A 24,555-nucleotide genomic window follows, 5' to 3' on the forward strand; every position below is an offset into this window, starting at 1 on the left:
AATTCAACCCAAATCAACACTGGGGAACCTTGAAGAAAATTTATATCACTACGATATTCATTAAAGAACATATATAAAAATATTTGAAATATTAATGGGGAGAATCACAGTTAAATTTCAGTTTTGATGGGACTCTTATGAACAACTTTACACCAAAATTTGCTTGTTATGCAAAACGCTCGTGAATTTGTTAATTCTTAATGACCTATAACGTCAACAAGGCTGTAATATTATTATTTCTTTTAGATGCGAATCCACACATCAGGCTCAAACCTAGTAGTAATGAGTTCATCAAACACATAACATCAAATATTCGTGTTTACAAATAATTAGATAAGTTACCCGGTTTTGCCCGGGTGGAGGGACGGGAGAGTGTGCTCCATCATTCCTTAGAGACCGCGTGCACCTGCTTACCAAATATTAACTGTCTTCAAAACTGTGTTAATGCATAAGGAACATACATACATACACGAGACACTCACGCACACACACTACAGTATATCCCTCCTCCACGCTCTTATTGTCTTCTTTCTCCACTTCTTTCTCTTCCTCTCCTCTCTTATCTCTCCACTCCCCCCTTGGCCCAGCGTGTGAACCAAGGTCCCCCCCCCCACTCGCCCACCCCCTGTCTTTTAATACCTGCACATACTCTCGCTTTAATGAACTAAAATTTATGTTCTCTCTGACAGGTCAACGATCAATCTATATGCAAATTGACGGCTCGGGAGAGTTCTTGGGAGGGCCGCTTAACTACCCTGATGGCGGGCTAAAGATAACCCCCAAATGAAAAGAGAACATAGATAAGGCGGAGGAATAAAGGAAATAAAAATACGTGAGACATGGCCAACGATTCGGGGAAGTGACAGAACGTCATATGGGTGTCGCGGAGGGCTTGGCGTCACGTCTTCGCTGTCGTGGTAAATCCCGCTTTTTGACAGATGACCTCTAAGATAGATTTTACTCCTGGGGGGGGGGGGTGGAGGAGAGGAAATACATTACTCAGGCCATTGTAGCGGCCCAAGAAGCTAGGCTGGTCGCTTGGGGGGAGTAAGGAGCGACATATTGATGGCTTGTCACGGGATCCGTTTAGCCAGAGGAATTTACGGCGCCGACTTGATTTATGTTACTTCTTGAGGTGTTCCTTCCTCCTCCTCCTCCCCATCAACATCCTTCACGGAGGTCCCGGATTTTCAAACGCTCTTACGTAAAATTTTCTCCTTAACTGAGGCTGTGAGAATGTATCCAGTTGTCTCACTTCAATAACGACGCAAAGATAAACTCTTCAAGCCTCGTGCGATAAATTTTCGCCTAAAATAGAGTAGTGAGAACTGTTGTATTCATTTACGACTTAAAAGGATATAAAAATTCACAAGATAAGTTAACCATTAAGGAAATTTTTGTGGCCTCTTAACTAACTAACTAACTGGCTCACTTGAGTAACGACGAAGATGGATTTCCAAACACTCATTTAAATTTCACGCTAATTGGGTATGTGGGAGTGTATCTAACAATCTCATTAAGCCTAAGACACAAAGGCAGATTCTCAAAGCCACGTACGTTAAAAACTGCTTCTAATTATATATACGAGAATATATCAGTCTGACACCTAATGGATTCCCAAAGACACTTACGATAAATTTCCTTTCTAACTGTGAATCAAACAATACAGAACCTCGCGTGACGTAATGGATACTCACGTGACGTCATGGCTACTCAAGTGACGTCATGGATACACAGAGATTCCTACCATCACAAACTGAGAAAAAAAAAACTAAGACTCTGGGAAACTGAAGACGTGTATTATCCATCACGTCTCCAGATGATGCCTGTGTGTGTGTGTGTGTGTGTGTGTGTGTGTGTGTGTGAGAAAGCAATACTTATCGTCGATTTCTTAATGAGCCGAAATCGTGAGAGAGAGAGAGAGAGAGAGAGAGAGAGAGAGAGAGCTATGACGTACTGTACATGGTGCTGTGAGGCTTACATTAAGTTAAGGTGCGGGAGAGGGGCGTATCCGGCCTACCATAGTCACGATTTTCCTTACTCTACCAACAGCTTGTTTTACCCACCTACCCACGACCTACCCCAGACCTGCCCTACCTACCCTACCTGCCCACAACCTGCTTTACTTACCCACGATCTACCCTCACCATAGTGGGTGCTGAGTGGTAGTGCGAAAGCTGTAAAGTTTGAAAGCTTGATAAACGTGAGTGTGGGGAGTAGAAAGGCAGAAAATGCAATGAAAAGACTGTGAGAATTGAAGTGGATGGGTAGAAGAGGTGGAAAGAAGGAAAGAACGGGAGGTGGAGGGGAGAAGAGGTGTAAAGGAAAGAGAAGAGGAGGTGGGGAGTAGGGATAGAAGAGGAGGGAGAGAAGAGGAGACAAAGGAATAACAGAATAGGTTAATAACGACACCTTAAACTCCTGTACCAACTCACACACGGAATGTATCCACCCACCCACATAATATAGCATGGTAGAAAAAATAAAAAATAAAAAATTAAATCGTAATTTCTAATATGCAAATCACCATCAGAATAACAGTAAAAGTAAAATTCGTTCAGGGAATTATTAGCCAGTACATTATTTATTATTCATGAACTCCCATACATCATGTAACGACTGACCTTTCTATCCTCACGTGAATAATCGCTTTTCACACTGCGTATATGTGCGGTGTTGAGGTGAGGAAATGGGGTGATTCCCCTTTCTTGCTTGTAGTCATTTCCTGTCGCTTACTGGTGCTCGTCTCACATCAACCTCCCCTCTGTCTCACCCCAGACAAGAGAAGAGAAGTAAACGATAATAGACAAGAGAGAATAATACCATAACACTGATTTAAAAATTATCTATATACTGAGAGGTTATTACCAGAATGGCTGTGGTTTGTTTACATTCTCCACCAAGTGACTGAATATGTAACGACACTCATAAATCTTCGTTATATCCAGAAAGTTTACCGAGATACTGACATATTACTGAGATTCTTCCCATGTAGTGACTGGATTATAAAGACGATTCCTTAAAAAAAATTAAATAAAAATGTATCGAAATCCTATACTGAAGACTGAAATACACGTTGTAGTGGTAGTACCTTAACGTACACTAGTTACAAAAGTTCCTGTAACCCACTGATCAACACTTCATCATAAACACAACAATGGGATTCGTTTCATCTCTTTCAAACACTTCATCTTCACTTGCTCGGCCTCATCCCACCCAACCACATTCTTACATTCGAGTCTGGGTAAAGATTTCCCAGCGGGGATGGACGTAGCCTCGTGTAATTCAATGCTAGTATGACTCAATTTCTTATTATTTCTCTGTCTATAAAGCCTTATGACTCTCCACATCTCCTTTGACGGTTTTTGAATTCCGTCTCTGTACACCATAAATATATTTGGCATTACTTCAACTTCTAAATCTGACCAACTACTTCAACTATACACAGGGATGAGTCGTCGTCCGTGTGTGGAGTATTGTTTCCAGTCTCTCACATCTGGGGAGACTGTCTCTACATACCTACGTGACAGAGTTGAGTGAGACAATTCACCTATTTACTCTCCCTTCACTGTTCTCTTGGTCATCCTCCCCCTATTAAGTATATAGTATATTACTTTATTACTTCAGTGTTTACTCCCGTCACACACAACGCCTCCGACCATCACATCTTACAACCCACACCTGACCTCTTAATGATCAGGGCAGCATACCTGTTAGCCTAAATTAACCTTTTTCTTTATTAGATAAACAGCCCGACCTCCCGTAGCTGACCTCTGACCTCGCGTGTGACCTTCCTCACCTTCTCCTCATCCTTCAGTGTCCTGGGAAATAGTTCCCTTGTAAGCCTTGTGTACACGCTTGTCTCCCTTCTATTGTTAACGACCTGTAGCCCAACCTAACGTAGCGTACGAGTATGGCGGGTTAAGGTTGGGTTAAGGTTAGGTTAGACTGAGGTTATTTATGTTAGGTTATTAGGATAGGGTAGAGTTAGGTTGGATTTAATTAGACCTTATTAAGTTAGGTAAGATTAGGTTGAATTGGGTTAGATCAGGTCTCAGCTCATAGCCTGGCACCAACAAATTGAACTGGAGATCACAGTCTAGTTGTTAGGAGGAAATTGCACGTTTCCCTGTAACTTGTGACGCGAGAACGCATATAACCGATGGCCTTAACACACAAACTTGACAGACTTCATGGCAAGACAAACAACTCTTCATACTCTACAACACGACACGATTTGCTCCGAGTTTTACCTCTGATCTTGTCACGCTTTTGTGTATAACAGAGGAACATCGACTCTCTGGCATCGAGGACGACTTTCAACATATTTAAGACGCAAATGTTGTATGTTAAGGTACTCAGAGGAAGATTAACTTCATGTACTGGAAGTTTATTGGTAGAGAGTCTCGAGGCGATACAAGAATACGATGACCTTCAAGCAGTTAACTGACCTTAGAGGAGAGAGCAGACAGGGTGGCGAACACACACACACACACACACACACACACACACACACACACACACACACACACACCAGTCTCCCTCTATTGTTATTCCCCATCCCCTCCTTCGCCTACCACGAGCGTCGACACTTGTCCCCATGTCGCCCTCCCTCGCTTACCTCCCCGGCCACCATCACCTGATTGATGGAAAGTCTAGGTGTTATAGGAATGGGGGGGCTGGGTGGTATGTGCTGTGGTGGTGAGTGTGTGGGGAGTGCTGTGAGTGGTAAGGTGGTAGTGGGGGTGCTGTGGTGGTGGGTGGTAGTGGGGGCTGTGGTGGCAGGTGGTAGTGGGGTGCTGTGATGGTGTGGGTGGTAGTGCTGTGATGGTGGGTGGTAGTGGGGTGCTGTGGTGGTGGGTGGTAGTGAGGGGCTGTGATGGTGGGTGGTAGTGGGGGCTGTGGTGGCAGGTGGTGTGGGGTGCTGTGGTGGCGGGGTGGTGGGGGGCTGTGGTGGTGGGTGGTAGTGGGGTGCTGCGGTGGTGGGTGGTAGTGGGGGTGCTGTGGTGGTGGGTGGTAGTGGGGGTGCTGTGGTGGTGGGGTGATGGGAGGAGAAGGCTGATGGAGGGGGAGGCAGGCTAAAGGTATAAGAATTCAGGACCTAAAAATGCCTAACGTCCCTCCTGTCTCATACAATATTTGGGTTTACACTTTCCGTCTGCCAGTCTGTCCTTATACCCGTCCTTTCATTCATCCGTCTCTCTGTTCACCCGTCCGAAAAACCATCCACCCATCCATCCGCCAACAATTTTTTCACAAGGATGATACACTGGATTGCCTTGAAACTCAGCACAAGTTATCTCTACTCAGCCGTCTCTCAGAAGTGATTCGCGTCTTTGGCAATTTCTTATCCCATGTTCCTCCTCTTCTCATTCTTCTCCTTCTCTCACTCCTCATCTTCATCTTATCCCCTCTTCCTCCTCTTCTCACCCTCCTCCTTCTCTCACCCCTCATCTTCATCTTCGCCCCTCTTCTCACCCTCCTCCTCCTCATCTTCGCCCCTCTTCTCACCCTCCTCCTCCTCATCTTCGCCCCTCTTCTCACCCTCTACCTTCTCCTCACTCTGTATCACTACACTAAGAGATAATACTCTCCCTACTTAACACAAAGCCGCCACAGTCTCGTGTAACTCTAAGGTGGGAGACAAGTTTATGGTAATCGAATACAGATCAGGTGAAGTTTGTTTAGGTTAAATTATGTTACGTTTGGTTCAATGTTATCACCTTCAGTTTCAGTATAGGCCATAGGGTTAGGGTAGGTTAGGTATGGAGATTTTTTTTCCAGTGTTGGGATTTTGTCCTGAGACACAAATACAATTCCTCGTACCACCTCTTCCCCCCGTCCTCACCCTCACCATCTGGCGGTACTCTACTCCCCTCCTGGTTAATGCCTTCTACCCCCTGTCTCCCCTACCATCATCCCAGTCCCCTACTCCCTCCCAGTCCCCTCTCTCCCCTACCCCCCTCCCAGTCCCCTCTATCCCTACTCCTCTCCCAGTCCCCTCTCTCCCCTACCCCCCTCCCAGTCCCCTCTCTCCCCTACTCTTCTCCCAGTCCCCTCTCCTGTACCAACCTCCTCTCATCTCCTCTCCCCCCACTGACTGATGTTATGGTAGGGCCAATTAAACTAATTACGGGTTACTATACGGCAGACTTCCGCTCAAAGACAGCAGGTGTTATCAGGTGATCACAACCCGGATTTATGGGCCGACAAATCTGTAATGTATGACCCTGATGTTATAAGTCTTCGTAAATGTTATTATTAGTGTTGGTCTTGTTGTGTTAGTTGTTGTAAGTTATTATTATTATTATTATTATTATTATTATTATTATTATTATTATTATTATTATATCTTAAAAGGAATTGGCAATATATTAATGGAACCTTATACACCGTCACCTCGAAGTCAACTCTTAAATAGGGTTGACAGATTTTCCTGAAATTTGGTGGGAAAACACTGCTCCCTCTTTGTGTCATGTCATTTCCATACATAGTGGACTGGTATACCTGAGAGGCCGTGTAAGTATGTCAACGTACGGGTCTTTCGGGGATATACCGGGAGTTCGACTATTGGTTAACACATACTCGCGGGGTCTAGGTGTTACCGTCCTGACAGCCGTGTGTCTGTGTGTGTTGAAATACCACAATAAACACAACAGTTGCAATAAAAAAAATCCGACACCCATTTTGAAAATAAACAAAAATAGAAATTAAAATCAACATTAAATACACTAAAAATAGAAACAAAATTTTCCTCTATAAGAACCTTACTGAATAGTTTTAATAAATAATATCTAAACACAAATATTAACACCCCAGCGTGGAGTACAGTAGAGCGTGTGTTAATGGCCCGCAGCCGAGGACAGCTTACGGGTACGCAATTACCAATTCAAATTACATTAAGTGGTGAGCCTCTTTACCAGGCTTAACATGTGCAATGAAGTGGCACAGCAGTTATTATCCCCGGCTATATAATCAGCTGAGGCATAAACAAAACCCCGTATGGATAATTTCACAGTGATTTTGGCGGTTTGTCGAGGTTTGTACGTGTGTGCTTTCATAGGTTACCTGGCAGAATGGTTATCTTACTCGGCTGATAATCTATTGCTCGCGGATTCGATGCCCTCTCACCTCAACAACATCATGTAGCACTGAGATACGTGATGGTGTGATCCTTGATGAGTATCCTACGAGGCGGTGAGGAGGATGTGAGCAAGGATGAGAGATATTTCCTCTACGTTCAGCTTTTCCCGGTCACTGTCTACAAATGCCTTGCTTCACATCCACATACCGCCTCTCCCCTTCCTTCATGTCCCTGCATCTGTCGTTACATACTCAAACACAAGTAAAGAAGAGCAAAGATGACAACACCTAGATAGTCTGATAGATAGAGATAGAGATAGACTGATAGACAGAGTTAGACTGATGGATAAGGATAGACTGAGAGATGTGGAAATAACTTATGTGGAGCCACCATCTCTTAGTGCCTATCCTGTGAGGCAATGGTACACGAAAAACTAAACAGATGCTGAAATTGTGCTGTAAGGGGAGATGCAGGGGTAGGTTGGTGGAGTGACACACCTCGGGCACGGCTGACAGTACACGGTATGTCTTCGTCTGTCACTGGGGGTGAGTGAGGAGGCTGGGTAATGCTAGAGTCCCTGTAGGTAATGTTTCTGGCCACGACACACTCTTTGTCGGGGTCCCTCTGACACTTAGACCGTCCCACGCCAGTGTTTTAGAGTTGACACGATGCTGATTTTGAGAGCATGGGAGCACAGAAGACATCAGTAATATGTTTATGGGACTAATAAATAACTAATGTCAACTGTAGATCATTAAGGAGATACCTCAATAATATAACAAAAATTGACCTGGGTTGAGACTCGAGAGAAGCACACTCATATCTCCCCAATCCTGGTCAATTTTTCCCCCAAGGGTCACCTTAAAGAATCACATTTGATCATGACACTCATAATTTTAGGTCCATAAAACACACTATTAATGTCTTCAGTACTCAGTAGGGGTTTATTATCAGTATCGTTTCACCTTTAAGTCTCTGATGTAACCCCTGAGGCCGGTATCGGGACCGTAAAGTTAACATGAGAGAGAGAGAGAGAGATACTTGTTAACCTGACTCATTACATTTCTGAAGGCATCCATCTGACACTAAACACGCATCATCATCATCATCATCATCATCATCATCATCATCACGACTCACGGTGGAAGGCTCTGACTGCTCCACCTCACACCCATAACTCCACACCTCGTTACGGCCCAAGGACTCCACCCTTCATCACGGGACAAAACCAAATTTCACCTTGTCCAAAACTGTGTCCGGTGGCTCAGGGTCCCTCACAGTACACGGAACCTGATAACACATTACCACACGCGCCACCGTTCACAAGCCACACAGGTGATGTACTACCAATATAAACTCACCAGGTCACAGATGTCGTGCAGGATACGTTAGCCACACCTGCCCGGGCGTCCAGCAGATGTGTATCAATGAGACAGGTGAAAGACGACGGCGTAGAGGACACTGGCGACGACACCACACCTGCGGGATTAACATCATCAGTTATACTACGCCACCACACCTTCCCCCACCCTTGTGTATGTCTGCTAGTACACAGGTATAGGTCTACTATAGCAAATTAAGTGCTAATTAATCATTGTCAATACTCAGTTATGCGGAATTCAAGTGAGTGTGAAAGTTATTAAAGAATCCAATATCACTTCTTGATTCTACGAGTATACGAGTATATGAAAATTCACACAAGTAAACAGATATACAGAAATATATTGTAACCACAGTTTGCTGCACCAATATTAAGCAGATCTGTAATTATCACAAAACATGGCGTTATAGAAGAAAGAACAGTACAATGTTTGTAAAGTGTATCGTAATTAGATATAGAGTTAACAATGATTTCTGCTATTCTGTAGTTGACGAATACGAATGTGTTGGGTAAAGTTAAGTTAAATTAGTGTAAGTTAGGTTACGTTAGGTTAAATTAGGTTACGGTTAAGTTAGGGTATGGTGAAATTTGGTTAACTTAGGGTATAGTTAAAATAGATTTGGGTATATTATTGTAGGTTAAATTGGTTTAAATTAGATTTAACTAATTTAAACAAGGTTCAGTTAAGTTCGTTGAGTTAGGGCAGTTGGGAATGAATAGTAAACGTTTACTATGTAGTTAAGATTTACAAGAGTGTTGCTCAGTGTGTGGCTCACTGCCAGGCCCTCACCTCACCACCGAGTCATTGTGGGCTACTGTCAAAACTATCTTGGCCGCGTCGGGTGCCAGTCAACAGGTTTACAGCCTCTTATTGCACGTAACACCGTATTATACTGCCGATAAAAGTATAAACATATACTGCATATATACCAGCTCTTCGTTCCTGAACATAAACGTACAGTTGGGGGACATTTCCGACCAGTACACCCAGCGTTGTCAATCCATTATTTCCGTGAGGTGTGAACCCCGAGAGTATCTGAACGTGAATCCGAAGCCTTTAAGTTTCTCTGTGAAACATGAGGTGCATATAGTAGCCTGGGACAACAATGATATAATTTGACTCATTACCTGGTCCGGATGAGGTAGACGGGCAGTGATCACCTGATAATTCACCCGAGAGCGCCTTAAGTTTGGTTCTGGCTTCAGAATTTATTACTAATGATTTTTAGGTTTCCGTTTATTGCACGTCCTAAAATATAGTTAAGGTTCTCGAATAAAAAAATGACTGTGTTTACATGGATATATACATTCATACTCACACACATATTGATACATACATACATAACAGACGAGAAGCTGCCGGAAATGAATAACTATGATCGCTGTATAACGAGGTCATGATGAATGTGTGACAGCAAGTTCTCATGATCATTTACATACGTCGTCATGTGAAATTATAGATATCCGAAGGTGATGCTGCGTTACCATGAGTTAGTTACCCGGGAGGATGGCACATAATATTCCCCAAACCCCAAAAAGACGTGGACCATAGAGGGGACAGACAGACAGACAGACAAACTGATACACATACAGACAGACAGGGGAGTATAATTTGTTTCTTATCACAGTAGATGAGGTACTGATTTGAAATAAGGAAGCCATGAATATAGTACACGTTAAATACTGGTAAATTTGTAATCAATCCCCCACTCTCTTTCGTTTTTTTTGGGGAGGTATAAATTTTCCGCTTCATCCGCCTCCTTTTACCCCCTGTCTACCTCGTCTCTTGCCCCTCCTCTTCTTCTCCTCTCTCTCTCTCCACCCCCTTATCATTTCGTCCCCTCTCCTCTCCTTCCTCACCCCACCCCACCCCTACTTCTTCCATGTCCCCGCCTACCCTCCTTATCACCCCACCCACTTCACACCTCCTTTCCTCACCTACCCTCTTCCCTCCCCCTCCATCCTCCTAATCCCACTCCCATCTATCCCTCTCCTTCCCTCCCAATCCCCCCCGTGGCTCCTGGGTGACGACAGACGCACAAACAGACAGACAGACGGAGGCTCGTAACACTACACACACCAACGACCACTTTAAAGGCTGTCATAAAAATATACAAACAAACTACTTCCATCACTCGACACTAAAACACCCTGGTGGTGTAGGAAGGGGGTCATCCCGGCTACAAAGATGACTTGCTTCTTAACCACAAACAGATTAAATTACTCAAGTCACAGTAGTCGTCTCCATCCACCTATAAGTCTGTCCGTCCACCTATCCGTCCGTCCGTCCGTCCGTCTAAAGGAGGTTCTGACTAATTTCTTCGGAATTTTACTCACGCGATTGACTTAAGGTTTGATGTGAAGTCTATTGGTGACGTCATCTAGTGCTCATTAACATATGGTCATAGTCGGATGATTTTTGCTTTTTTACCCTTTTCCTGGCTTGTGATTGGTCGAGAGAATTTCAATATAGTTACGCCAGCAGCTTGTTAATTCATAAAGATACAGGTACAGATACAGATACAGCTCAAGTTAGGTTGGTTAAGTTAGGAGAAACTTAAGTAAGGTTAAGACCAGGTTAAATTAGGGAGATAAAGTTAAATTTGACTATACATTAAGTTAAGCCAGTTCATGTTACAGGTAAGTTTGCTTGGGTTGAATTAAACTTGGTTAAGTTAGTAGATTTAGTTAGCTTAGGTTAAGTTTGGTTAAATTAGATTAGCTTAAGTCAGGGGAAGTAAAAATAATTTAGATCAGGTTACGTGGGCGGGCGAGTGGGTGGGCGAGTGGGTGGGTGGGCGGGCGGTGGAGGTGTGTTTTTTCGGCCTTAATTTCTACCCTTTTTATGAAACAGGAAAGATACACTCGCTCCAAAGAGTATCGTCACAGAGTGTTCCCATGAATTCTAAAATGAACACAGCGACTTGGTATAGGGTTGGTTAAGTCCTGTGTATGTTATGCTCCAATTAGATGGACGACTAAGGAGGGTGGCACCGCTTGTTCCTGACGACTAAAGAGGGTGGCACCGCTTGTTCCTGACGACTAAGGAGGGTGGCACCGCTTGTTCCTGACGACTAAAGAGGGTGGCACCGCTTGTTCCCATTTATCAAGGAGTGGTGGCACCGCTTGTCTTGACGATCACATGGCGTGGCACCGCTTGTTCCTTGACGACTAAGGAGGGTGGCACCGCTTGTCTCTTTCTGACGACTAAGGAGGGTGGCACCGCTTTGTTCTAACGACTAAGGAGGGTGGCACCGCTTGTTCCTGACGACTAAGGAGGTGGCACCGCTTGTTCCTTGACGACTAAGGAGGTGGCACTGCTTAATTCCGACGACTAAGGAGGGTGGCACCGCCGGTCTTGACGACTAAGGAGGGTGGCAATTGCTTGTTCCCTTGACGACTAAGGAGGGTGGCACCGCTTGTTCCTGGATTATTCAAGGAGGGTGGCACCGCTTGTTCCTCGACGACTCAAGGAGGGTGGCACCGCTTGTTCCTGACGACCAAGGAGGGTGGCACCACCGCTTGTTCCTGGATGACTAAGGAGGGTGGCACCGCTTGTTCCTGACGACTAAGGAGGGTGGCACCGCTTGTTCCTGACGACTAAGGAGGGTGGCACCGCTTGTTCCTGACGACTAAGGAGGGTGGCACCGCTTGTTCCTGACGACTAAGGAGGGTGGCACCGCTTGTTCCTGACGACTAAGGAGGGTGGCACCGCTTGTTCCTGACGACTAAGGAGGGTGGCACCGCTTGTTCCTGACGACTAAGGAGGGTGGCACCGCTTGTTCCTGACGACTAAGGAGGGTAGCACAGCTTGTCTTGACGACTAAAGAGGGTGGCACCGCTTGTTCCTGACGACTAAGGAGGCACCGCTTGTTCCTGACGACTAAGGGAGGGTGGCACCGCTTGTTCCTGACGACTAAGGAGGGTGGCACCGCTTGTTCTGACGACTACGGAGGGTAGCACCGCTTTGTTCCCTGACGACTAAAAAGAGGGTGGCACTTCGCTTGTTCTTGACGATCAAGGAGGGTGGCACCGCTTGTTCCTGACGACTAAGGAGGGTGGCACCGCCGTTCCTGACGATCATGAGGGTGGCACCGCTTGTTCCTGGACGACTAAGGAGGGTGGCACCGCTTGTTCCTGACGACTAAAGAGGGTGGCACCGCTTGTTCCTGTTCTCAAATATCAAAGTCGAATGGCGACCTTAATCCGTTTAGACAACTCTGACCATCGAACTCAACCTACATAACCACCATACAAATCTCCATGTAAAATTTCAGTTCAATCAGCGCAACAATTCTCAACTCACTGAATGGGAACGATTGGAATCCCGCGAAGATTAGCTCCATCCAGCTTCATTCACCTAATTAATTATTAAACACCCTAATCACCTAATACTACCTGGGGGGGGGGTTAGATTAGTTTAGGTTAGTTTAAATTAATTAATTTAGTTTACGTTAGGTTAAGGGTGGTTAATTTTAAGCTGAAATTAGATAGGACAAAATCTTAACTTGGCCCCCTCCCCCCCAAAATGTTTTTTTACGAACAGATAGACGGACAGACATACAGACAATGGATGACTTGTACATGTTCCACTTCTTGTACTGTACAGCAGGTGGAGGGGAATAATAAAAGACATATTGAGAGACGTGTGGTATAGACTGTGACCCTCCTCCTACATAGTCGCTGGCGGGAGTGTCAACCATTGTGCCTTCCCTGTTGAGTTACCCCGAAAGATTTAATGGAGAACGGTGATAAATTGTCTCACTTTCATAATTCCACGAGAGAGAGAGAGAGAGAGAGAGAGAGAGAGAGAGAGAGAGAGAGAGAGAGAGAGAGAGAGAGAGAGAGAGAGAGAGAGAGAGAGAGAGAGAGAGAGAGGAAATAATCAAGGTTAGGTTACGTTATGTTATGTTGTTATGTTAGTGTAGACAGAGGCGATAGTAAGGTAAAACACAGCGATGCTACAGAGACAAGACACAACAGTTGTAGTGTGTTCGATATCGTTGAGGCGTTACTTATAACCTAACCCAACCTAACCTAACCCAACCTAACCTAAACCAGTGTTGTTGGTGATGGTGGTTGCTCATGGTGGTTGTTTTGGGTGGTTAATAGTGGTTGATGGTGACTGATACTGGTTGCTCATGGTGGTTGGTTAAGTGAGTCCTCGGCTAAAGGTCTTTATACAGCCACCAAGTCGGAATCTCAAATTACCAGGAATAACATTGTGTTTGTTTGTTGTTCTGACTGTGTTTATTGTACTGAGAGAGAGAGAGAGAGAGAGAGAGAGAGAGAGAGAGAGAGAGAGAGAGAGAGAGAGAGAGTTTAGAATTATTTTTTTCTTCAGGCAGGATTGACCTCACGTGGTTGTAGAGAATATGTTGATAAGAGGATGGTACGGGGAGGCTTGTCTTAGAACTAACTAACTAACTCTCTCTCTCTCTCTCTTGTACAACCTCCTTAAATTAGCCGTATACAGGTCTGGCTCGAACCGTCAGGGGGATCACCTTCCATAGCTGGCCCATAAACCATGAATTATTCTCCATAGCCACCCGAGTCACCCATTACCCTACCCTCCTTAGGAGATCAATGAGTCGTCGGTATTCACTGTAGTGTCGTTTCCCCCAACACACATTACACCATCCTTACCACAAACACTACATCATCTCCCAGCACAAACACTACAACATCCTTAACACAAACACCACAACACCCCAGCACAAACACTACAACACCCCCCCAGCACAAACATTACAACATCCACAACACTCTCCGTCCGTCATACATCTTTGGCCTGTCTTTCTCCCTCACACAGCCTCCTATCATCCATCCCTTCCTTTCTTATACATCCTGGAGGGAGGGAGGGAGGGAAGGTGTCAAAGAACATTATGAGACGTGTAGGATAATCTGAGGAGTCATAATTGTTGTTCGTTAAGTGGAGGTGAGAGGCGGACCATATGGTACTGTAGCACGGGCGCAGCTGCTGTCTCCACACACACACACACACACACACACACACACACACACACACACACACACACACACACACACACACACACACACACACACACACACACAGGATATAAGTAAGGAACAACACTAACATGAAGGAGAGACAATTAGGGGTGTGGGGAGGCGACGCTCGACTCGGCCAGGGCCAGATTTGCACCCCCCGACGATTCAGCCTCCACGATACAGCAGTGAGCACCTCCCCTTCACCGCCTCCTCCGGGAAGTGACGCGGCACCAAGCACCAATCACCAGAGTGCCCCCAGGGACACCTCTTTCCCTCCCTATCTCCTTCCGTTCTCACCAATATCTACCTTTCTTACACCCTATCCTCCCTAACTTTTTTCATTTGCTACTAATGTATGTATTTTCTTTCCTATTTCTCTATGTACCTTCCAATCTTCTTCTCACAGCTCTACCTACCTCCCTAACTCATTCCTTCTCTCCCTGTCTACCTTCAGTTCCCCTCCTTCCTTCCTTACCCCCTCTCTAGCTCCTTCCTTTTCACCGTCTATCCGTTCGTCCCTCCTCATCTACCTTCTTCCCTCCTTCTGCGACTACCACTGATAAACCCCCAGCTGTGTTCCTCATCCCAGGGCGCCATCACTAGCCCCAGCCTCACATTACAGGGACTGATATACCAGCATTACTTCCCGTCCTTCGACAGATGACTGACTGCCTTGGCGCGATTCTGATGCAAAATTACGTAGTAGTGTTGGTGATTCGTTCGGCATTGTAAAATAGATTTCATTATTTTTTTTCGTTACAACATCGCCCCCTGTCTTATGGACCAACACACTCATAGCTGGCTAACTACGGGTTTAGTTGTGGTGTTTAGTGGCAGCAACTTCTACACCTTGAACAAATTCCTTCCTCAGTGGCGGTGCGACAACCAACCTCTTCCACAACAGCTGCGTATTCCCCTCCCTCCCTCACACCCACTTCCCTTCCTCCCTCACACCCCCTTCCCTTCCTCCCTCACACCCTCTTCCCTTCCTCCCTACGTCACTCCCCGTGTCACCCTCCTACACCTGATTAACGAGACACCAGTTTGGAGAATATTTCAGGGTTCCATTGTGTCTTGGTTGTGTGGTCAGGTATGTGTCAGGTGGTCGTGTGTGTGTGTGTGTGTGTGTGTGTGTGTGTGTGTGAGAAGCATCTGGAGTATCAATCTTAGTTGTATTTGACTGTCAGTATCTCCCCCTCCCTCCCCACTCAACTCTCTCTCTCTCTCTCTCTCTCTCTCTCTCTCTCTCTCTCTCTCTCTCTCTCTCTCTCTCTCTCTCTCCCTCTCTCTCTCCCTCTCTCTCTCTCTCTCTCTCTCTCTCTCTCGTGGGATGAATGAGTGATTACCTCATTATCTCCCTTCACTTTTATCTTATTGCACATCTTTCTTCTTTTAGTATACTTCTTCTCTTCTTCATAGAACACGCCGACCTCCTCTCCCTCCTCCTCCTCCACACTTCTGCCTACCTCCCTCCCTTCTTCCTTCTCAGCATACATCCTTCTTCCTCCTCAGCATACCTCCTTCTTCCTCCTCAGCATACCTCCTTCCTCCTCCTCCATGTATGTCAACTAGGAGGGATGCGTACTTAACCTTCCTCACCTCCATATATCTCTCCCCGTAAGCCACTTCCGCTGCCTCCTCCCGTGTGTCTGTTGTCCTTGTGTCTGTCTATTAATTTACCTTCCTCCTCCCCATACAAAGTGCCCTCCTTCACTCTCCCTTTGCATGTCTTCCTTCCCTTCCTCCCCATACAAGATTACTTCCCCTCCTTCTCCCCATGGATTAACCCTCCCTTCCTCCCCATACAGATAACCCCTCCCCTTCCTCCCCCATACAAGATTAACCCCACCTCCCTTCCTCTGTACAAAATTCCCTCCCCACTTCCCTCTCCATACAATATTAACCCCTTCCCTTCCTCCCACTTGACTGTTCCCAGCACTTCCTCCCCCTTACAATATTAACCCCTCCCTTCACTCCCCCAACAAGATTAACCCTCCCTTCCTCCCCATACAATATTAACCCCTCCCCTTCCTCCCCATACAAGACGTCCTTCTACTGTTCCGTCCATCCCATTCCGCGTTTCCTCCATTTCCTCAACCCCCTCCCTCCCTTCCATCCCTCGTTCCTACCTCCATTTTCCACCATCCTTTATTCCTTCCTTCGTTTCCCTCCATTCTTCCTTCCATTTACCTTCATCCTCCCTCCCGCCTTCCTCTATCCACCCATCCTCCCTCCCTCCTCCCTTTATTTCCTTCCATCCTCCATTTCCCTCCATCTCCCATTTCCCCCTCTCACCATTAAAGAGACAAAACAGGACAATAAACATTAATGTGCAGCTGTGACTATCTTGTGGTTACGGCACACTCGTACACACACACACACATACATACATACGTACATACACAGACACATACACCCGTGTACACCTCTGTCTATCTGTCTGTGTGTCTTTATGTCTCTTTTCCATGTGTTTGTTTTTCTCTCTTTCAAATGGTTTTCTCTTTTTATCATTTCCTTTTGTGTTCTCTCTATAACTCTCTCTCTCTCACGGTCTTTCTAGAACACTCTAATTCTCTCTCTCTAATCACTCTTTAATTCTCTCTTTCTCTCTCTCTCTCTCTTTCTCTCTCTCTATATATCACACTCTCTCTCTTTCTCTCACCCCGTCGACGTCCATGTAAGAAGGGGGGGGGGATGTTTTGCTTCAGTTGTCAGGTGGCTGTCCCAGGCACTATCGCGTCCAATATGTGCCACCTCTCTTGTAGGTTTTCCTCCTAGTCTCTTCCTTCTTCCTCCTCCTTGTGTCTTCTTCTTTCCTCCCTGTGTCTTCCCTTTTCCTCATCTTCTTTCTTCCTTGTCTCTTCCTTCTTCCTACTTGTTATGTGTTCGTTCCTCCTCCTCCTTCCACTTCATTGTGCCTTTCTTCTTCCTCCTTGTCTTCCTTCTCCCCCTCCTCTTCCTCCTTGTGTCTTCCTCCTCCTCCTTGTGTCTTCCTTCTTCATCCTCCTCCTTGTGTGTTTCTTCTTCTTCCATGTGTTTCCCTTCCTCCTCCTTGTGTCTTCCTTCCTCCTCCTCCTTGTGTCTTCCTTCCTTCCTTGTTTATTCTCTCCTTCTCCAGTATCACCATAATCACTATATTATCAACACCATCACCACTGATCACCACCATCAATCATCATTATCACGTCCATTTTTCAGTTATCTCTCTCTCTCTCTCTCTCTCTCTCTCTCTCTCTCTCTCTCTCTCTCTCTCTCTCTCTCTCTCTCTCTCTCTCTCACGTTAAGGAAGCGTAATTTAAATCTCCACCAAAAAATATCTAATCAAGCCAAATAAATGAGTCACTCAGCTACAGCAAAAACTACCGACAACTGACAACACCGGATGCGTGGGCACACCTAACTGTCGCCATTTGTGCAGACCTAACCTAACCTAACCTAACCTAACCTAACCTAACCTAACGTAACCTAACCTGACCTAACCGAACCGAACCTAACCTGACCTGACCTAATATAACCTAACCTAATCTAGCCTGTCTCCACTTGCCTGACCTGACCAAACTTAATCTGACCTAACCAAATCTAACCTGTTTCCACTTGCACTGACCTGATCTGATCTGACCTGACCTGACCTGACCTGACCCAACTCCCCCAAGAACGCGCATAAAGGAAGATTTCATTCTTCTGCGTTGCGTAATTTTTGCGCAATCCCGCTGACGAACTGAGAAGGAACGGACATACACAGTTGCAAATTACTATGCAAAAATAAATTATGCAAATTATCTGGAATGTAAAATGATGTAGAATAATATGATTGTAGTTAATAATTTAGGTACGACTGTAAAAAAAACACAAAAAACAATGTTCTCTCCTGTGAAAATTATAAAAAAATAAAATAAAAATAGTTTAATTTACGTATAAAATTGTGTAAAATAATATGCAAATAAGTCTATCAACTGTAAACATAAACTGATGTGAAAGTGGTTTACAATTTATATGTGAAAATGTGTAAAAGAAGAAGCCAACGTCTTTTACAGTTTATATACCAAGTTGTGTAAAAAAAAAGTGTTAGTTTATGTTGTAGAAAGTCGAGTGTAAAAAAGACATTTGTGGCACTTATGACCAAAACATTTTTCAGGTATCAAAACATGTTAGTAGAGAGAGAGAGAGAGAGAGAAAGAGAGAGAGAGAGAGAGAGAGAGAGAGAGAGAGAGAGATAATAATAATACGAAGAAGAAGAAGAAGAAGAAGAAGAAGAAGAGGAGGAGGAGACATCTTTCTTCCCTCCTCCCCCTATCCTAGTCTTATCTTTCCTTCCTCATTATCTACTTCCTCCCTCTCCCTCCCTCACATCAATCTCTTCCCTTGTTACTTCCTCCTCTCTTCCTTCATACCCTCCCTTTTCTTCCTTCTTCATGTCTTGCCTCCTCCTCCTCCTCCTTCTTCATGTCTTGCCTCCTCCTCCCCTCCTTCTTCATGCCTTGCCCTCTCTTCCTTCACTTCCTCTCTCCATCTTTCTATCATTCTTCCATCCTTCCTTAAACTATCCCCAACTTTCTCCTAGGCCTCATCTATTTTTTCTCTCTTCTTACCAACGTTCTCTCTTTGCCTCTTTCTTTCTTTCTCTAATATTTTTTTTTCTCACCGTTATTGTTTTCGCCTTTGTCTGTCTCTCTTTCTGTCCGGGTGTCTCTCTCCATCTGTCTCTCTATCTGTCTGTTTTGTCTGTCTGTGTCTCTGTCTGCCTGTCTCTCTCTTCTTCAACTTACGTCTAAGCTTCCTCTGGGATTGGTCTCTTACTCTGTTTATCATAATTGTGGTATTGCTTATTCCCATCTTTGTCTATCACTGTTGCCTATTCCTACCTTCGTTCCTGCTCTCTATCCAAGGCGGTTCCCGGTCTGTTATCGCCCATTGTTCTGTCTCACCTTTATTCCTCGTTATCTCCTGTTTCCTCATTCATCTCAAAACATTACCTCCTTCTTCCGTCTCTCTATCTCTCTTTCTCATTTCCTCCTCGATACATCTTTCTATCTCTCCACCTCTCTTTCCCCTGCATCTTCCTCTTCCCATCTTCCTCCGTCTTCCTTATCTACTCCCTCTTTCTACACCCCCAATCTTCCTCACCACCTTCCCCCCCTCTCCATCTTCCTCACCACCTTCCCCCCCCTCTCCATCTCCCTCACCACTTCCCCCCTCTCCATCTCCCTCACCACCTCCCCTCTCCCATCTCCCTCACCACCCCCCCCTCTCCATCTCCCTCCCCCACCTTCCCCCCTCCATCTCCCCTCATTCCTCCAATCTTTCTCCAGTCTCCTCCCCTCCCCTTCCTGTCTTCCTTCCCTTGACTAATCCTCCTCCACCCTCTGACTTCCTTTGCCTCCTTCCCATTCCCTTGGCTCCTCCACTTCCTTCCTTCCTCCCTTTCTCTTCCCTCCTCCACTTTCTCATTCTTCTTCTCCTCCTTCTTTGACCCCCCTTCCTCCTCTCCCCCACTCCTCTACGTTTCCCTCTTCTTCTTCTTCTCCTTCCTCTTCCACGTTCTCATTCTTCTTGAACTAACTACTGCACTGTCATAATCCCCTCCGTCTGCCCCTCTTCCTCCTCCCCATCCTCTTCTTCCTCCTTTCCTCTTTTTCATCCGCCTCCCTTCCTCTTCTTCATCCGCCTCCCTTCCTCTTCTTCATCCGCCTCCCTTCCTCTTCTTCCTCCACCTCCCTTCCTCTTCTTCCTCCTCCCTCCTCAACGTCTTCCTCCCTCCTACCTGCCTCATCCTAATTTACCTGTTCCTTCCTTCCTTCCCACCACACCCTTCCTTCCTTCCTTCCTTCCCCGTACTCGTCACTTAGGCCTACTCCTCTTCCTCTTGCTCCGCCCTGTATTCGTCACCTACTCCTCCTCCTACTCTTCCTTCTTTTTATTCTCCTCCCCTTTCTCCTCATCCTCTTCCTCCTATTTCCGTTTTTTTGGTCGCCGGGCGAAGGGTAGAAGACAGATGCTGCGGCTGCCATGGGTCGCCGTGGTCGCCAGGCGCACACTACCGCCACACTGGCTAAAATTAACCTGAGATAATTAGTGAGCGAACTCGGCTGTTTGTCTCCTCAAGGGACTGATAGGGACTGGTGGCCATGCTTGGTGATGTAGGGGGCTGGCTGACAGGTTGGGAGATGTAGGGGACTAGCTGACAGGCTTGGTGATGTAGGGGACTGTCTGACAAACTTGGTGACGTAGGGGGCTGGCTGACAGGCTATTAAAGTGCAAGAGGGACTGGCTGACAGGCTCGAAGATGTAGGGGGCTATCTAACAGGCTAATCAAAGTAAGGGGAGGGGGACTGTCTGACAGGCTGATGAGGAAGAACCTTTACTGACGGCTCACTTTGTCATGACGGAGGAAATACGAGAAAAAGAGGAAGAAATCAAGATAATAAATGACAAAACATCAAAGAGGGAGACAGTGAGATAAATAATGTGACCACGTGATGAAGGGTGATGCCAGAACCCTGCACCATACCAAGCCCTTGCACCATACCAAGACCTTGCACCATACCAAGCCCTTGCACCATACCAAGACCCTGCACCATACCAAGCCCTTGCACCATACCATGACCTTGCACCATACCATGACCTTGCACCATACCAAGACCTTGCACCATACCAAGACCCCGCACCATACCAAGACCCTGCACCATACCAAGACCTTGCACCATACCAAGCCCTTGCACCATACCAAGACCCCGCACCATACCAAGACCCTGCACCATACCAAGACCTTGCACCATACCAAGACCTTGCACCATACCAAGACCTTGCACCATACCAAGACCTTGCACCATACCAAGACCTTGCACCATACCATGACCTTGCACCATACTATGTCCTCCCTCTGTAACTCACAGCCGTAAAAACTCTTTCTCATCTCCGTGTACTACTGACTCACTTTCTCTCTATAACGACCCGCAAGTGAGCTGTTATGTGAGGTGTGTGTGTGTGTGTGTGTGCTGAAATAAAGGTTAGGTTAGGTTAGGGGTGTTTAATCATCAGGTAAAATAAGATGGGTTGGGTTAGGTTAGGTTAGGTTAGGTTAGGGGTGTTTAATCATCAGGTGAAATAAGCTGGGTTAGGTTAGGTTAGGGGTGTTTAATCATCAGGTGAAATAAGATGGGTTAGGTTAGGTTAGGTTAGGTTAGGGGTGTTTAATCATCAGGTGAAATAAGATGGGTTAGGTTAGGTTAGGTTAGGTTAGGGGTGTTTAATCATCAGGTGAAATAAGATGGGTTAGGTTAGGGGTGTTTAATCATCAGGTGAAATAAGATAGGTTAGGTTAGGGGTGTTTAATCATCAGGTAAAATAAGATGGGTTAGGTTAGGGGTGTTTAATCATCAGGTGAAATAAGATAGGTTAGGTTAGGGGTGTTTAATCATCAGGTAAAATAAGATGGTTACCTATAATCTTCAGGTGAATATTATTCTACATTATAACCTTCCACACGAGAGTTAGGCCAAGGACGTCATAACAATGCCTCATCAGACTGGTATTGTCGCCACCACTGAGTCTTAAGTCATTCTATGCATTTAATCCCTGACCACAAACAGGCGACTGAGTGTAGTGGGTCCTGAGATAGTTGAAGGAGAGTCTTAGCTTAATTTTGACTTCATTTTGTCGACCTCAGAGCCTCACCACTTACGGTCTGCCACTTCACCAGATGAGGCCAGCTTACCTAGCACACACAACTTCTCTCAACTCCACCCAACAACGTCAGCTAGAGAAGGTACAGAAAAGGGCCTGCAGAATCATGCTCGGCGCAGAATACTCCGGCTACACCAACGCTCTCTCCACCCTGGAAATGCCATCCCTCAGTGACTTCCACCATCAAGCACTGGAAAGGTTTGGCAGTGGACTACTGCACCGCCCTCGTCATCGCCACCTCCTGCAGCCCCCCACCAACTCGCGCAGTCCGCCACTACAACAAAATTCAGCCCATAAGAGCCCGCACCGATAGATATAAGAACAGCACCATCCCATCTATTGTTAAAATAATAAACAACTCCTGATTTATGTACTGTACAGCCCTGTAAATGTATTCAATGCATATTATATCATTATGTCTAAATTAAATGTAAGTCTGTATAATTTCAGCCACCGGCTGCAACTCTATTAGATAAACCGTTTATTATTATAATTTATTATTATTACACACACACACACACACACACACACACACACACTGGCCACCGGGGAGCGTTCTATAGCCTGACATTGACAAAACCTCGACAAACAGACAAGACTGAGTGACAAACACACTGCCTAGGTAAAAAGTGTGGCCAGAGGGACGCCTTTTAACTCACTGGCGTAATATATTTTTTTTCGCTTCATTTATGGCACGTCTGAGAATTTTTGTGTTTTCTGAGTCGGTTTTGTGAGTTTTTGTGTTTTCCCGAGCAAGTTTTGTGAGATTTTGTGGTTTCCCGAGTCAGTTTTGTGAGTTTTTGTGTTTTCCTGATTCGGTTTTGTGAGAATTTTGTGTTTTCCTGAATTTTCTGAGTATTTTTTGTGAGTAAGAATTTGTAGAGCTATACATACACACTGGCCGACCACACTATGCCGCCCACACCTTGTCTCACACACCATGCCGCCCACACCATGATGTCCACACCTTGCCTCCCACGCCATGCAGCCCACACCTTTTTGTCTCCCAAACCATGCAGCCCACACCTTGTCTCCCACATCATGTCGCCTACAACTTGCTTCCCACACCATGTTGCCCACAATTTGTCTCCCACACCATGCAGCCCACACCTTGTCGCCCACACCTTGTTTCCCACATCATGTCGCCCACAACTTGCCTCCCACACCATGCCGCCCACACCTTGTCTCCCAACACCATGCTATCCACACCTTGCCGCCCACAACCCATTAAACACACCAGGCCGCCCACACCAAGCCCTCCAGAACCCACCGCCATCCAAAGACCACCTGTATTACACCACAATCTAGAGGCCACCCACAACGCGCCGCCCATATTTCTCCGCTTAACAGAGGCCGCCCACACCAGGCCGCCCACGTCCACACAAGCCAGGATGAAACAGTGAAGTGTCTCTGCCAGATGCACTTTACTGTGAGGGAGATTAGTCTAGCAACACAATCTCCCTCCCTTCTTTCCTCCCTCCCTTCTTTCCTCCCTCCCTTCCTCCTCCTCGACCTCTCCCTCCTATTTACATCCTTTCCCCCTCCTCTTTTACCCATCATTCTTTCACTAACTCCCTCCCCCCCTCCCTCATTCTTTCACTACCCCCTCCCTCCCTCATTCTTTAACTACCTCCTTCCCTCCTGATAACAGTAAGGAAGGGCACAACATCACGTGGACAGAAGTACGTACATTTCTCACCTGTACACGTAAGTGGTAACAGAGGTAAGTTAACCAGGAGATATATACTTACTACAAAGATCTATACCGGCAAGACGGTCTATACTTCACCTCACTCTCTTCTCTCACTCATTCAGAACCAAGAATACAAGACGGATATAGTTACCTGTATAGGGTTCAGGTATAATTACAGATGTGATTTGTGGACAGGTGTGATTATATGTACAGGTGTGATTTGTGTACAGGTGTGATAATAAATACAGGTACAAGCACAGCGACAGGTAACAGTACAGGTGCAAGTACAGTACGAATTTAGTTACAGCACCAACCCCACGGCAACCCCATCCCCACCACAGCACCATCCCCACCACAGCACCATCCCCACCACAGCACCATCCTCACCGACAACCCTACCACAGCACCATCCCACCACAGCACCATCCCCACCAGCTACATCCCCACCACAGCAAACCCACCACAACAACCCCCACCACAGCACCATCCTCACTACGACAGCCCTACCACAGCACCATCCCCACCGCAGCTACATCCCCACCACAGCACCATCATCACGGCAACCCCAGCAGCAACCACCCCACCACAGCACCATCACCACGGCACCATCCCCACCACAGCAACGCCATGATCAATCTCCACAGCAGTGCAACATCATCTATCAACACAGCACAACATCATAGCCTCGACGTCACAGCACAG

At 46.0% G+C, this 24,555-nt stretch overlaps 2 protein-coding genes across 3 annotated transcripts in view; both read right to left on the reverse strand.

The window, feature by feature from the left end:
- Positions 1–21,343, reverse strand: part of LOC121868700 — a 38,054-nt gene extending 16,711 nt beyond the window's left edge. Inside the window, exon 1 of the mRNA XM_042369538.1 lies at positions 20,986–21,343. Within this exon, the coding sequence (XP_042225472.1) occupies positions 20,986–21,343 (358 nt within the window). The remainder of the gene's footprint in view (positions 1–20,985) is intronic.
- LOC121868859 (platelet glycoprotein V-like) overlaps positions 1–24,555 on the reverse strand; it is a 62,761-nt gene that overhangs the window by 29,090 nt on the left and 9,116 nt on the right. Inside the window, exon 2 of one of the 2 annotated variants that reach the window (XM_042369849.1) lies at positions 8,446–8,563. The gene's annotated coding sequence lies outside the window, so the exon portion shown is untranslated. The remainder of the gene's footprint in view (positions 1–8,445; positions 8,564–24,555) is intronic. The other variant, XM_042369850.1, reaches the window with a different exon arrangement.

This window comes from Homarus americanus, unplaced genomic scaffold, assembly GCF_018991925.1.
Source record: "Homarus americanus isolate GMGI-L3 unplaced genomic scaffold, GMGI_Hamer_2.0 scaffold30535, whole genome shotgun sequence".
In the NCBI taxonomy this organism is placed as follows: domain Eukaryota; kingdom Metazoa; phylum Arthropoda; class Malacostraca; order Decapoda; family Nephropidae; genus Homarus; species Homarus americanus.